Here is a 13,266-nt window from a genome sequence, read left to right on the forward strand (position 1 = left end):
TGATAAAACTAAATAAGTCACAAGACATCATTCCTGGCTTCACAAAGTGTTACCATGAATGGAATCAATCAGGTCTTCAGCAGCCCCTTCCCACTGCCCTTCCCCACGTCCCCTAAATGGCAGAATTAGCAGTTGAGTGAAAGAAAATCTAGATTTCCATTACAAAAAGCGGAAGGTTGCATAATACCTCGGCAAACATGTTTTTCCTGCATTAATTCATTTTCAGAAGCTGAATATGTATGGCTTCGTTCACATAATGTTTCACCTTTACCAATACCCCCAGTACCGCACTCAGCAATATTCCAGCTATATGGCGGCAGTCTGTAAATAATTGCGTCTGGACCAGACAAGCCAGTGATCAACATCATGACCATCGATCTACGCAGTTGGAACATGATGACATGTGTCTGGGAGCCTGACAACCCAATACCATTAGTTCCCTCTTATGACAAGCATGGGTTGCTGAAGATCAATTCTAACCCGGATCTTCAATGGGTCAATGAGCAACATACCTCTTGCAGGGGAAACATCAAAGGTCTCCTTGATATTGAGGCCAAACCTCTGCTCCATGGTGTAGGACAGCTTCTCTGGGTGGACGTACAGCACGTTCTGGTCCACACATAGAACCCAGAACTCCTTTAATGCCTTGTCGTCAGTCAGTTCCGACATCACTGGAGAAATACAGTATGATATTAGCAGTTTGTTATTGTTTCTCTAATCATGCACTCGATTATTTCAACTATTTGAGGGAAGCCTGGAAATACTTCAGTCAGGGCCAGACAATCCAGTGATTGGCAGTATTTGAAACAATCTACACCAGAAGTCAGCCAAGTCACTAAACCTGACAAACATTAAGTCAGATTTCTCTTTAGAAATTCTGGTTGTTTGCATTTATTCCTGAAGCATGGACAGTTGATACTCCAAATTATGTATAATCTTTTGAATCTTAAGTCACTGTTGTTTATTTCTTGACTAGATGGAAAGGGTCCCGTTTCACAAAGAGATTGTAGTGCTAAGACTGTCGTAAGTCTATGTTAAACAATGGGAGTTACGATCACCTTAGTGCTACAACTGTCGTAAGTCTATATTAAAGTATGGGAGTTACGATCACCTTAGCGCTACAACTGTCGTAAGTCTATATTAAAGTATGGGAGTTACGATCACCTTAAGCTACAACTGTCGTAGAAGTCACGATCACATTAGTGCTACAACTGTCGTAAGTCTATGTTAAAGAATGGGAGTTACAATCATCTTAGCACTACGACAGTCGTAAGTCTATGTTAAAGTATGGGAGTTACGATCATCTTAGTGCCACGACCGTCGTAAGTCTATGTTAAAGTATGGGAGTTACAATCATCTTAGAGCTACAACAGTCGGAAGTCTATGTTAAAGTATGGGAGTTACAATCATCTTAGCACTACAACAGTCGGAAGTCTATGTTAAAGTATGGGAGTGACGACCATCTTAGCACTACGACAGTCGTAAGTCTATGTTAAAGTATGGGAGTTACGATCACCTTAGCACTACGACAGTCGTAAGTCTATGTTAAAGTATGGGAGATACGAACATCTTAGCACTACGACAGTCGTAAGTCTATATTAAAGTATGGGAGTTACGATCACCTTAGTGCTCACTTTGTGAAAAGGGGCCAAGGGCTTTAGTGAACTTGTTACTGACTGTAACATCAATGTAACATTAAACCAGTGATATGTTCAATCTATTTGCTATGTACAATATGTTATCTCAAGAACGAACCTTACTCCCTATCAGACAAAAGACAGACAAAATAGTTTATTTTTGTGTCACGTGAATGTACATATCGATTAAAATGACAGCGGTAAAAGAACATAGAAGATACAAACACCAGGCCAGATGGCCATTGAGACACACTAGACAATGTGCATAAAATATATAAAATATATAATTAAAACATAAAAGGAGAACCACACATATGAGATATCCTCAAATGATGCTTGTTTTACAGGCAATTCAACATACCAGAATGCAGATCCACATCAGGGCCTTGTTTGGCAATCTTCATCAAACTTTCAATGATGAAGGCTTGCTTCTGGAGTTTATCCAGTGCGTAGAACTCTCGACACCTCAGAGGACCAAAGTTGCCCAAACTCTGGAAAATTCCGATATTATTAACACCCATATAACACTAAAACCAGCACAAAGATGTAAGTACTGTCACTGGTAGCATCTCTATGCCCAGCTCTTGTCCAAGTCAATCAAAATACCATGTTGATCCATGCCACAGCTATATTCCAGCTATATCTGTTTGCAACAATCCACACAGTCAGGCAAACTTACAAGATCACTGAGTAATTGCCCCATACAGATACATTAAACAGGTCACAAAACTTGTTTTGGATTCTAGGATCCTCTGTGCCTAGACTCTCTGTACAGTGGACAATTGAAACCAGTTGTTGCTAGATTGAACTAGATTGAACTAGATTGAACTAGATTTCTGCATTTATTACATACTTTTACTAAGGATACTTAGAGAAAACATTCGTAAAGTAATTATTCCGAAACATTTCCAGATTTTGCATTTCATTAAACATTTAGAAACCAATCAGATTGATTAGCACTTATTCGACGTTCCCATTTCTCTAGAATAATTGTCAAATGACGGAAGCAGCCCCATTATCTCACCTCCAGAAGTCTATCACAGTATCCAAGATGAAAGAGGAGGGCCTGGTCAACTTGTTCGTTCCCTGTGGAAGGGGGGATGGGGCTCGAACCCAGACTAGAGCCCAGTTGAGTGTCCTCGCTGAGCCGCTTGGCGAGGGATTCGATTCGGAGTCTGCAGTCTTGGCAGTGGACTCTGGGCTGGCAAGAATTTGATCAATGCTGGATGTCCGGCTCACTCTGCAAGGAAAATGACTTGTTCTGTGGGGTGTTCATGATGCATGCAGGGGTCAATGACAAGCCAGAAGAAAAAACTGAAGGCTTCCTTTTTCCTGTTAAGTTTGCACAATAACTACTACTGAGTGAGGGAGTAAGTTGAGTTTTCACTGCACTGAGCAATATTCCAGCTATATGGCGGTGGTTTGTAAATAACTGAGTCTGGAGCAGACATTTATAGTGATCAATAGCATGAGCATCGATCTGTGCAATTGGGATACGATGACATGTATGTCAACCAAGTTTAGCGAGCCTGGCCACCCGATCCCTTTAGTTGCCTCTTATGACAAGCATGGCTTACTGATGAGATAAATTCTAACCCAGATCTTCATGGGTCATTTTGTTGTAGAAATTCAATTAAATGTGGGGACGTTCTAACTTATAAAATGGTATCTAAATCCTACTTAGATGTTGCCAGTAGATGTTGTCTTAAATCTAGTAACAGGATGGTGATCTTATTTCCTAAAACGTTTTTCTAATATATCACTAAAAACAAAACAATTTCATTAGTATTTGCATATGTCAAAATAATTCTCAGTGTGCAAATGTTGTGAAATTGCATCAGTATTATTTCAGGTGATGATTATTAATACTTACTCAGGACTAGGGTCAAGGTCATCTGTGGCATCGTCTGTCGTATCCTCTGTGTTGAGGAAGTCGAAAGCTTCAAGCGCGCTCTCTATGGAAACACTGATGCTGGAAGAACGAGAGCTGCGTGGCGACTGTTTCTGGAACATGATGCACAGTGTTTATGTCACAGTTTAATTCAGGTGATACTGTTATGATTAATTACCTACCAAGATATCTGCATCAGGACACATACCATTTTAAAAGCCAAAGTTATCTGACACTTGGAGTGAGTGACTGAGTTTAGTCTTACGCCGCACTCAGCAATATTCCAGCTATATGGCGGCGGTCTGTAAATAATCGAGTCTGTACCAGAAAACCAGTGATCAGCAGCATGAGCATCGATCTGCGCAATTGGGAACTGATGACATGTGTCAACCAAGCCAGCGAGTCTGACCACCTGGTCCCGTTAGTCCCCTCTTACGACAAGCATGGGTTACTGAAGGCTCATTCTAACCCGGACCTTCACAGGTTTTAACTTGGAACTGAACACACAATATTTACTCAAGGGTGGTTACATCATTTTGAAACCTCTGACCAGCCTGAAATAAGCACTTTCCATTTTGAAAGTAGAATTTTGGTTACCAATGGTACCATGACAACAGGAAGGTAGTGTGATTATTTACACCACTGCCTATAAAGCAATAAATGCAAGGTGAGAGAATATACTGCTCTATTCTCAGTCTTTTCCAATACTTGCAGCTATTATCTGTCAAGTTTTCCGATTAGTTTTGCAGAAGCAAGAAGGTAGCAAATGTAATGGGGTGAAAACGGAGTAAATGAGATGCAGACAGTTGAATGTAAGTCATCCAAACCCTTGAGCATGGACTTATCTGGGATTAAAGACTTAGTTCCCTTCCCAAGCACTGCGGGAAAAATCTGTGACAATATGAGAAAGTGCTTTTTCAAATTTCATTTTTTATAATTTTGAGGATTTAGAAGATTGCAGAGGTCAAATATTAGCAGGAGCAGGAGGCGACACCAACTGATCCTAAAACTCAAACTCAACAAAATGGCTTCAACTCACTCTGATGAACTGCTCCAGGAATACCACCACCTCTTCCAGCTTCTGCAGCTCATTATATTGTCCGAGGAAATCCTCTAACGAGGTCGTCAGCACATTTAGCCCCTCCTCAATACTAGTGGGTTCATCCCGATTGGTCATAACAGTCTGCGAAAGAACACCGGGCAGAAGCGTCTGAGGGAGAGGCTGCACTGGCAGGGCACTAGATAATACTGTCTGTGATAGTCGTGATCCCTGAGTGTGGCTGCTCACAAACACGGTGTTGTCCTTGCTGCGGAGAAGAGGCGACGCCTGGTACGAGTGGGACTCGAAAGCCCGGGTAGGCAGGGAGGTAGAGGAGCCAAACATGTAGTAGTCGTCCTTGGAGTGATGGACATGAAGAGGGCTGGAGTAGCGCCGTTCCGGACCGGTTGGCAGGTAGCCATAACTACCAGACTGAAGTGGAGGAAAGTAGTGAGTGAGTGAGTGAGTGAGTTAAACTTTAGCGTCACTTCGGCAATATTTCAGCCATATAGTGACGAGAAATGTTTTACATAAACAATAAAGTTAAGTTGCTAAATAATCAGTCATCGAAGAACTGTAAAATAACTAGAATATCACAGATGGAGTCTAAAACTAGCATGAACATGTAAAACTATTTTATTTACGAAGACAAGGAAATTAGTGTTATTTACATGTGAGTGACAGTGGCTGACAGTATGAATGATTGTCAGTCTTCAGGGTAACATGCCTCACAGTCAGTTAAGCCACACAGCATAATCACCACAACATCCCTAATTTGGCCCATTTCACTAAGTGATTGTAGGGCCAAGATGGTTGTTACTCCCATAGCTATGACTGCCGTAGCTCTACAATCGCTTTGTGGGCCCTGGGTCGTATCATTACTTCAATAACCACTGGCTACTGTGGACATTATTTTATTCTGACCCACCCCACTTCAGAATTCCTATGTAGGTCTCATTTGGGTTACACTTTCCCTCAATGGACTTCACATTGCTTCTCGTGATATTTTGTCTTCCAGGACAGCCCTTCTGTACCTTCATGGCTTTCTAACAGACATTTAAACATAATTTAAAAAAACAGATGATCCTTAACTTACCAGCTGGCCATTGAGTGCTAGAACCGACACAGGTCGCCTTCGGGGAGTTCCCTGGGGTCGACTTGGGGCCTCGAAGAACGTCACAGTTTCATCCATGCCATCAAGAGGGCTACAATAACAACAGAAGAATGAACAAACTGCAACAGTCTACAGCTGAGTCAAGACTAGTTAATTGGTCCACATATCCATTGTAGCTCAACAGCAAATGTAAGTCTATGATAATGTATGAGAGTTTTGATCAAAATCACTTTGTGGAAAGGACCCCAGAGAAAAGGTGTAAACCAGTCTCCGCTCCAACATAATGATCTCAGCACCAGGGTTATTGTTATAACTATAAATATATGTACTATAGACCTAGCTCTAATGTCACTTTGTGTTTAAAATGATACAAAGCACAATATGTACAGATGTTAAAACTTGATATTTGTTTGAAATTAATTGTGTTGTAGTGAGTGAGTTTTTTGCTGCTTTTAGCAATATTCCAGCAATATCACAGCGGGGGACACCAGAAATGGGCTTCACACATTGTACCCATGTTAGGAATCAACCCCGTGTCTTCAGTGTGACGAGCAAACGCTAACCCACCGCCCCTAATTATATTGTAGTGATTTACAAGAGCACATACTTCCATGTGATTACGATGCTGAGTTTGAGAGAGCCATTGAAGTTGATGCTGACTGTCATGAGTTGGGGGTTGGCAGAAAACAGATCCTTGATCTCACAGTTCTTCTGCCCCAGCAGGACACTTTTAAAGCTGCGCACCTCCACTGCCTGAATCAAGAAGAACTCATCAAACACAGACCTACTTCAGTAATGCAATACCAAACTTCTCTGGTAATGTAAGGCTAAAACAGTAATAACATATAATGCCCAAAAAATACATAGAGAGCAAAAAAATAAACATGAACAAATTTATATCTGACCTAAAAACGTCTAATTTGTTACTGCAATATACACTGGTAATAAAATCATCAAATTTTATGCAACTGCTGTGATTTTTTTTCTCCATTTTCACAGTTAAGCGCAACTTTTTTACAAAATAAAAACAGACGGTTTAAATCAATGCTATATTTCAAGGATCAAAATGTTTCATAATACCAGATTAAATTTTACCACACATCTTCAGAATAAGGTCATTATGTGAACAAGATTGAAAGAAAGCCTGCTACAAGTTTATTTAGATTTTACTGGAGATTGGTTTACTTGAGAGTTGTCTCCCTTGAAATGCCTCCTTTGTTTTGTTTATGACATTTTACATAGTTATGAATTAGTTGCAAATTAAAAGTAGTACAAAGACACTTTCACATTCTCACAAGTAAGTATTCCGTCGATACATTCTTATATGACAAGATTAGAGGACCTCTTCACAATCTTGAACAATTCTTAGATATTTTGCATATAAATGTACATATATTTGACGTAACTTCCAGAACAATAATCAGCTTAATAATTTGTGGCTTTCAGACAAAAATCATCTGCATGAAGCAATCGTGCGATTCCTATTTTGGCCATTTTTTTCCAAAATAGTTTCCTTAACAAAGGAAACATACAACTTTATGGATGACACATACTGTTTTGCGTTGAGCGATTTCTGTTTCGATGTAGATTCTTACATCGTTATCAATGCTATTCTTACATCGTTATCAACCTAAAAGTGACTTTTAGCTTGATAACGATGTAAGAATCTACATCGAAACGTCGCTCAACGCAAAAAAAACAGAAGTTGTCATCCATAAAGTTGTATGTTTCCTTTGTTGACTCACCAACTTCTAGAATGCCGATCAAACAATTAGTTTCCTTAGGAGTGAGTGAGTGAGTGAGTATGGTTTTACGCCACTTTTAGCAATATTCAAGCAATATCACGGCTGGGGACACCAGAAATGGGCTTCACATATTGTACCCATGTGGGATTTGAACCCGGGTCTTCGGGGTGACGAGCCAACGCTTTAACCACTAGGCTACCCCACCGCCCCAGTTTCCTTAAGAAAGGATTTTTTCAAAAACTGCCTTGCACCCCTCTAAAAGCTCTCATAGACTGTCCCTCAGTTGGGCCCTATCTCAATGTCCAGATGATCATACCTTTAGACTGAGGACTTCTCCTACCAAAGCTTTAAACATGAACTCAGGCTGATCCCACTTCTGTGTGTTGTTCTTCTCGATGCGGCCTTTTGTCTTCCATTTCTGTGGCCCATGGCGGATGGAAACCTCGAATACATCACCAGGACAGAGTCGAGCAAACCCTGCCATACCTGTAACACACAGCAGGGCCCTTAAAACAGTCAGTGAGTGTACGAGTTGGGGCTTCACACATTGTACCCATGTGGGGAATAGAACCCAGGCCTTCGGCATGATGAGCGAACACTTTAACCACAAGGCTACTCCACCACCCTTATTCATGAAGTAAAGAGAGATGGTGACACACCCATGTACATTGTTTGAATGTATGGAGACACAGTATGCGAGTCAGATATTAAGTAATTTGTACAAGCAGTGGTGAAAATCTAGTTAACATCCTGTGATCTAACAGGTCACCTTTATCAGTTAAGAAGTGATATTGTAATTAAAAATACGGAAATCTTACCCTTCAGTTTACAGTGGAACGTCCCGAGCATGTTTTCCAACTGGGCTTCTATTGCACATAATGTCTGTGAACGAAAGGAGTCAGGTTAGCTTCATTTCTACACTCAAATCAACTTTATACTGAATGATGGGTTGCTTAAAACAGGAAAATTACCAACATGTATATCCGAAAATGCACGGACAAGGATAGGTGCACATAACAAGAACATGGTCAACCAATTAATGAAACTATCTGTGTTGGTAGTATTTTCGTTGAAATGACCAACTGATGAGGGGAACCCCCTCACTGTGAATCTGTGTTAGTGCATGGCCAAATATAATTCACTTATTTTGTCAAGATGAAAGTTATAACTAAAGTCATCATAAAAGTTTTGTTGTTGAAAGTTTATGATGTATGAAAAAGTTTAAAAACAGCTAACTTTAAAATGGACATAACATAGATAAACTATATCTTTCATGTCCTTATTAATATGATGTTATCCCAACGAGAGCTTCCTGTGGAGGACGGGTTAAAAAAATATCTAGTGATAGATCCTCATGTCAGTCAATTCTAGCAAACCCATATATATAATGATTATAACCTTTTGAACACTCCTTATGGAGGACCTAGTATTTCACATTAGTGAGGGACTGATGTTATATGAGAGCTTCCTAATCTGTTACCTGTGAACACTCCTTATACCCGTATTTCACATTAGTGAGGGACTGATGTTATATGAGAGCTTCCTAGTCTGTTACCTGTGAACACTCCTTATACCCGTATTTCACATTAGTGAGGGACTGATGTTATATGAGAGCTTCCTAGTCTGTTACCTGTGAACACTCCTTATACCCGTATTTCACATTAGTGAGGGACTGATGTTATATGAGAGCTTCCTACAGTCTGTTACCTGTGAACACTCCTTATACCCGTATTTCACATTAGTGAGGGACTGATGTTATATGAGAGCTTCCTACAGTCTGTTACCTGTGAACACTCCTTATACCCGTATTTCACATTAGTGAGGGACTGATGTTATATGAGAGCTTCCTACAGTCTGTTACCTGTGAACACTCCTTATACCCGTATTTCACATTAGTGAGGGACTGATGTTATATGAGAGCTTCCTAGTCTGTTACCTGTGAACACTCCTTATACCCGTATTTCACATTAGTGAGGGACTGATGTTATATGAGAGCTTCCTAGTCTGTTACCTGTGAACTGATGTTATATGAGCTTCCTACAGTCTGTTCCTTATACCCGTATTTCACATTAGTGAGGGACTGATGTTATATGAGAGCTTCCTACAGTCTGTTACCTGTGAACACTCCTTATACCCGTATTTCACATTAGTGAGGGACTGATGTTATATGAGAGCTTCCTACAGTCTGTTACCTGTGAACACTCCTTATACCCGTATTTCACATTAGTGAGGGACTGATGTTATATGAGAGCTTCCTAGTCTGTTACCTGTGAACACTCCTTATACCCGAATTTCACATTAGTGAGGGACTGATGTTATATGAGAGCTTCCTACAGTCTGTTACCTGTGAACACTCCTTATACCCGTATTTCACATTAGTGAGGGACTGACGTTATATGAGAGCTTCCTAGTCTGTTACCTGTGAACACTCCTTATACCCGTATTTCACATTAGTGAGGGACTGACGTTATATGAGAGCTTCCTACAGTCTGTTACCTGTGAACACTCCTTATACCCGTATTTCACATTAGTGAGGGACTGATGTTATATGAGAGCTTCCTACAGTCTGTTACCTGTGAACACTCCTTATACCCGTATTTCACATTAGTGAGGGACTGATGTTATATGAGAGCTTCCTACAGTCTGTTACCTGTGAACACTCCTTATACCCGTATTTCACATTAGTGAGGGACTGCTTTCGGTTGCCAGGCGACGTTGTGTATGCTCTTGCCATTGTCCGCCCCTACAGATCAAACAAACATTCTCTTATTTATCTGAGATAATTATCAAAAATAATTAATTCAAACATTCAGTCAAAGGTGTTGATACATACTAGAGATTATGATGCATACTAGGTGATGTGATAGTAGATGTTCAAGGAACTCTGCCTCATGTTACCATAACACTGACAATTTACTGAAGATGGAGGTACACTTTTCCCTACCTTCTCGCAGTTGCTGATGAACCAGGTAGCACTCATGGAGCTCATCAATCTGAAAATATCAGGTCAGAAAAGTTACCATTATACCTATTTTGTGAGTGATTGAGTGAGTTCACTTTTACTCCACACTTAGCAATAATCCCGCTATATGGCGGCGGTCTGTAAATAATCGAGTCTGGACCAGACAATCCAGTGATCAACAGCATGAGCATCGATCTACGCAATTGGGATACGATGTCAGCGACCCAGACCACCCGATCCCATCCTATTTTGTCAGTTTGTAGTTGATGCACTTCAGTTTCCAAGCTACGTATTTTCAAACCCTTAATGACAAGACTCCAAGAATTGATTCACTTTTTTCTCCAGGGGATTTGATGCTTGATAACTACCCAATGGCTATTAATTGTATCAGTGTACATCAGTGTACATGTTGATCAAGTGACAGTAAGTATACACTGGAATACTGCAGTGAACTTAAACTAACCTCAAACTCGTTTTGTTTTATATCATAAATCACCTTTTTAACTGAAAAAGTAAGCTTTTTCGCTGAATGTGAAGAGAATTTATCACATTTCTATACACACATTTACAGAAAACAAGTTTTACACATTTGTTAATATTTACATGTGGGTGTGGATATTTAATTATTTATAAAATTCAGTACTCAAAACATAAGTTGGCATTGTTCTCACCACTAAAAAATTCATGACCAACGAGAATATTTTCAAGTTATGTAACAAACATGGAAACCATGCACAGATGGAATCAATTCTAGAAGAATGAGTCACATTCACGGCATACGTCCTGCCATGGACCCGTGCTTCCTCACCCAATAAATCTGTACATAACACTCACCTAGCCTACGTAAGCCACATTCTCACACATGTTCTGGCATTGTTTTAAAATCTACAGGGTGAAAATTTCCATCAATTTACCTTGGCATTTTTCCACTGTTTAAGGTTACAGACTCAATTGATTTTTGACAATACAGGTTCAAGTTTGTATTCCCATAAAATAAACTGTCATTTTTATTTCTGAGGATGTAAATATCAGAAGCCCTCTTCATTTAGGCTTCATCTAGATTTATCTTACACAAACTCATGCCATGTAACTTCAAGGTCAGATCAATATGAACTTCTGTTGACTCCAGGTTTATTGTTTATTGTCAGATGTAATTTTGGCTTTTTGTCATTTTTAGATTTCTCTTTAAAATCATGGTTGAACAACCAAAATGAAATGAATGAAATCTCTTCATGGTTATGTTGGGAACTGAACCTAGGCTTTCAGCATGAGTGAAAGCTTTACCCACTGTGCCACCCTAATGTCGTGGACACATAATGGTTGGCAACATAAAATATTCAATCAAGGAACATGATGGATAGAGAGCTTCTTGGAAAGACAAGAGTTATGTCCCTTCCCAGACTGATCAGGTATGGGTAACTTTGTGAATTACAGAAACATCAAAACAACCAACCTTTGACAAGTGAAATTCCAGTTTCTTCAAATATCTTTCAGCAGCTTTGATTTGCTGGAATTAAAAACATAAAATTATTCATAATTTTCCAGACGAATATAGACACAGTATGTAATTGATCAAAGTCAAGGTGGAGTTTGCTGGATCGTCTGTACACGATGTATACCTATGATACACAGACATAATAACACCACATGCTAGTGTCTCAACAACTGGCTTTAGATTAGTTAAAGGTTAACTTACCATCTGTCCTAACAGTGAGTGAGTGAGTATTGTTTTGCACCGCTTTTAGCAATATTCCAGCAATATCACAGCAGACAACAGAAATGGGCTTCACAAATTGTACCCATGAGGGGAATCGAACCCAGGCCTTCGGGGTGACGAGCGAATGCTTTAACCACTAGTCTACCCCAATGCCATCTCTCTTACAGATGCCAAAAGAAGAATGGGTGCTTTCTCTCTGAATGTTGCATTTGCTATATCTCGGTGATTTTGTGACTGAGATATTGATATCAACATCAACTTTCACAGTATGCAATCAAGCAATGCAGCTATACTACCTTCAAACCAACTGCTCTAGGGGGTCTACATGCTTCCATAAAAAACTAGCATGATCTCAAGCACTATGCGCAAGTCCTTTGAGAGCTACTTCTCTTTATTCACATCTTGGCACCGTTATGAATCTTTCTTTCTATTATTCAGTTTGAGACAAACAGAATAATTCTTCTTTTTTTTGACGATTGTTTTTTTTAACTGCCAGTGCATTGGCGGACAGGATTCTTCAGTATCACTCTATAATTAATCAGTTAAATCAATTATTAAATCTTCACCCAAACCTGAAAATCCCTACCAAACATCTATGCACATTATTTCCCCCAAATACTTACAGATAGAGACCAACAGTGTTCACCATTGCATTCAGCTCTATTTAAACTATATGATGGTGGCCTGTCAGTACTGACATCCGAACCCGACTATCCAGTGATTGACAAGTGATTATCAATCCACATCATCGGCGTGATGACACACAACGACATCGCTGAGCATGAGCAACCGATCAACTTATTAGCTGCATCATGTATCAGCGGAACTTTCAGAACAGTTGTTGACAAAGGCTCAGTCTGAACATTGCTTTGTTTGTTGTTTATGCCGCACTCAGCAATATTCCAGCTACATGGTGGCGGTCTATAATAATTGAGTCTGGACCAGACAATCCAGTGATCCAACAACATGATCAATTGGGATACACTTAAGAGCTTAACTTCCCTTTCTGAACATGTCACTTATACAATCAACAAATGTTACTCAAAGACAGGGTGGTACATGGTGAGGTACAGAGAGAGAACAGGGTGGTACATTAGTGGTACACAAGACATTTAACTGATACGTGTACTTTTTATACCCAAATATATAACCCAAACCATT

General features: G+C 39.8%; 1 protein-coding gene across 1 annotated transcript in view; it reads right to left on the bottom strand.

Annotated features, from left to right (window-relative positions):
- The window catches only part of LOC124265382 (rho family-interacting cell polarization regulator 2-like), a 33,199-nt gene that overhangs the window by 7,046 nt on the left and 12,887 nt on the right, over window positions 1–13,266 (bottom strand). Inside the window, 13 exon segments of the mRNA XM_046700154.1 lie at window positions 513–671; window positions 1,999–2,128; window positions 2,662–2,807; window positions 2,810–2,877; window positions 3,511–3,641; window positions 4,568–4,999; window positions 5,664–5,772; window positions 6,289–6,434; window positions 7,743–7,912; window positions 8,245–8,308; window positions 10,077–10,170; window positions 10,370–10,419; window positions 11,842–11,895. Coding sequence (XP_046556110.1) covers window positions 513–671; window positions 1,999–2,128; window positions 2,662–2,807; window positions 2,810–2,877; window positions 3,511–3,641; window positions 4,568–4,999; window positions 5,664–5,772; window positions 6,289–6,434; window positions 7,743–7,912; window positions 8,245–8,308; window positions 10,077–10,170; window positions 10,370–10,419; window positions 11,842–11,895 — 1,753 coding nt within the window.

This window comes from Haliotis rubra, unplaced genomic scaffold (genome assembly GCF_003918875.1).
Source record: "Haliotis rubra isolate DU_JTF1 unplaced genomic scaffold, ASM391887v1 Scf977, whole genome shotgun sequence".
Lineage (NCBI taxonomy): Eukaryota > Metazoa > Mollusca > Gastropoda > Lepetellida > Haliotidae > Haliotis > Haliotis rubra.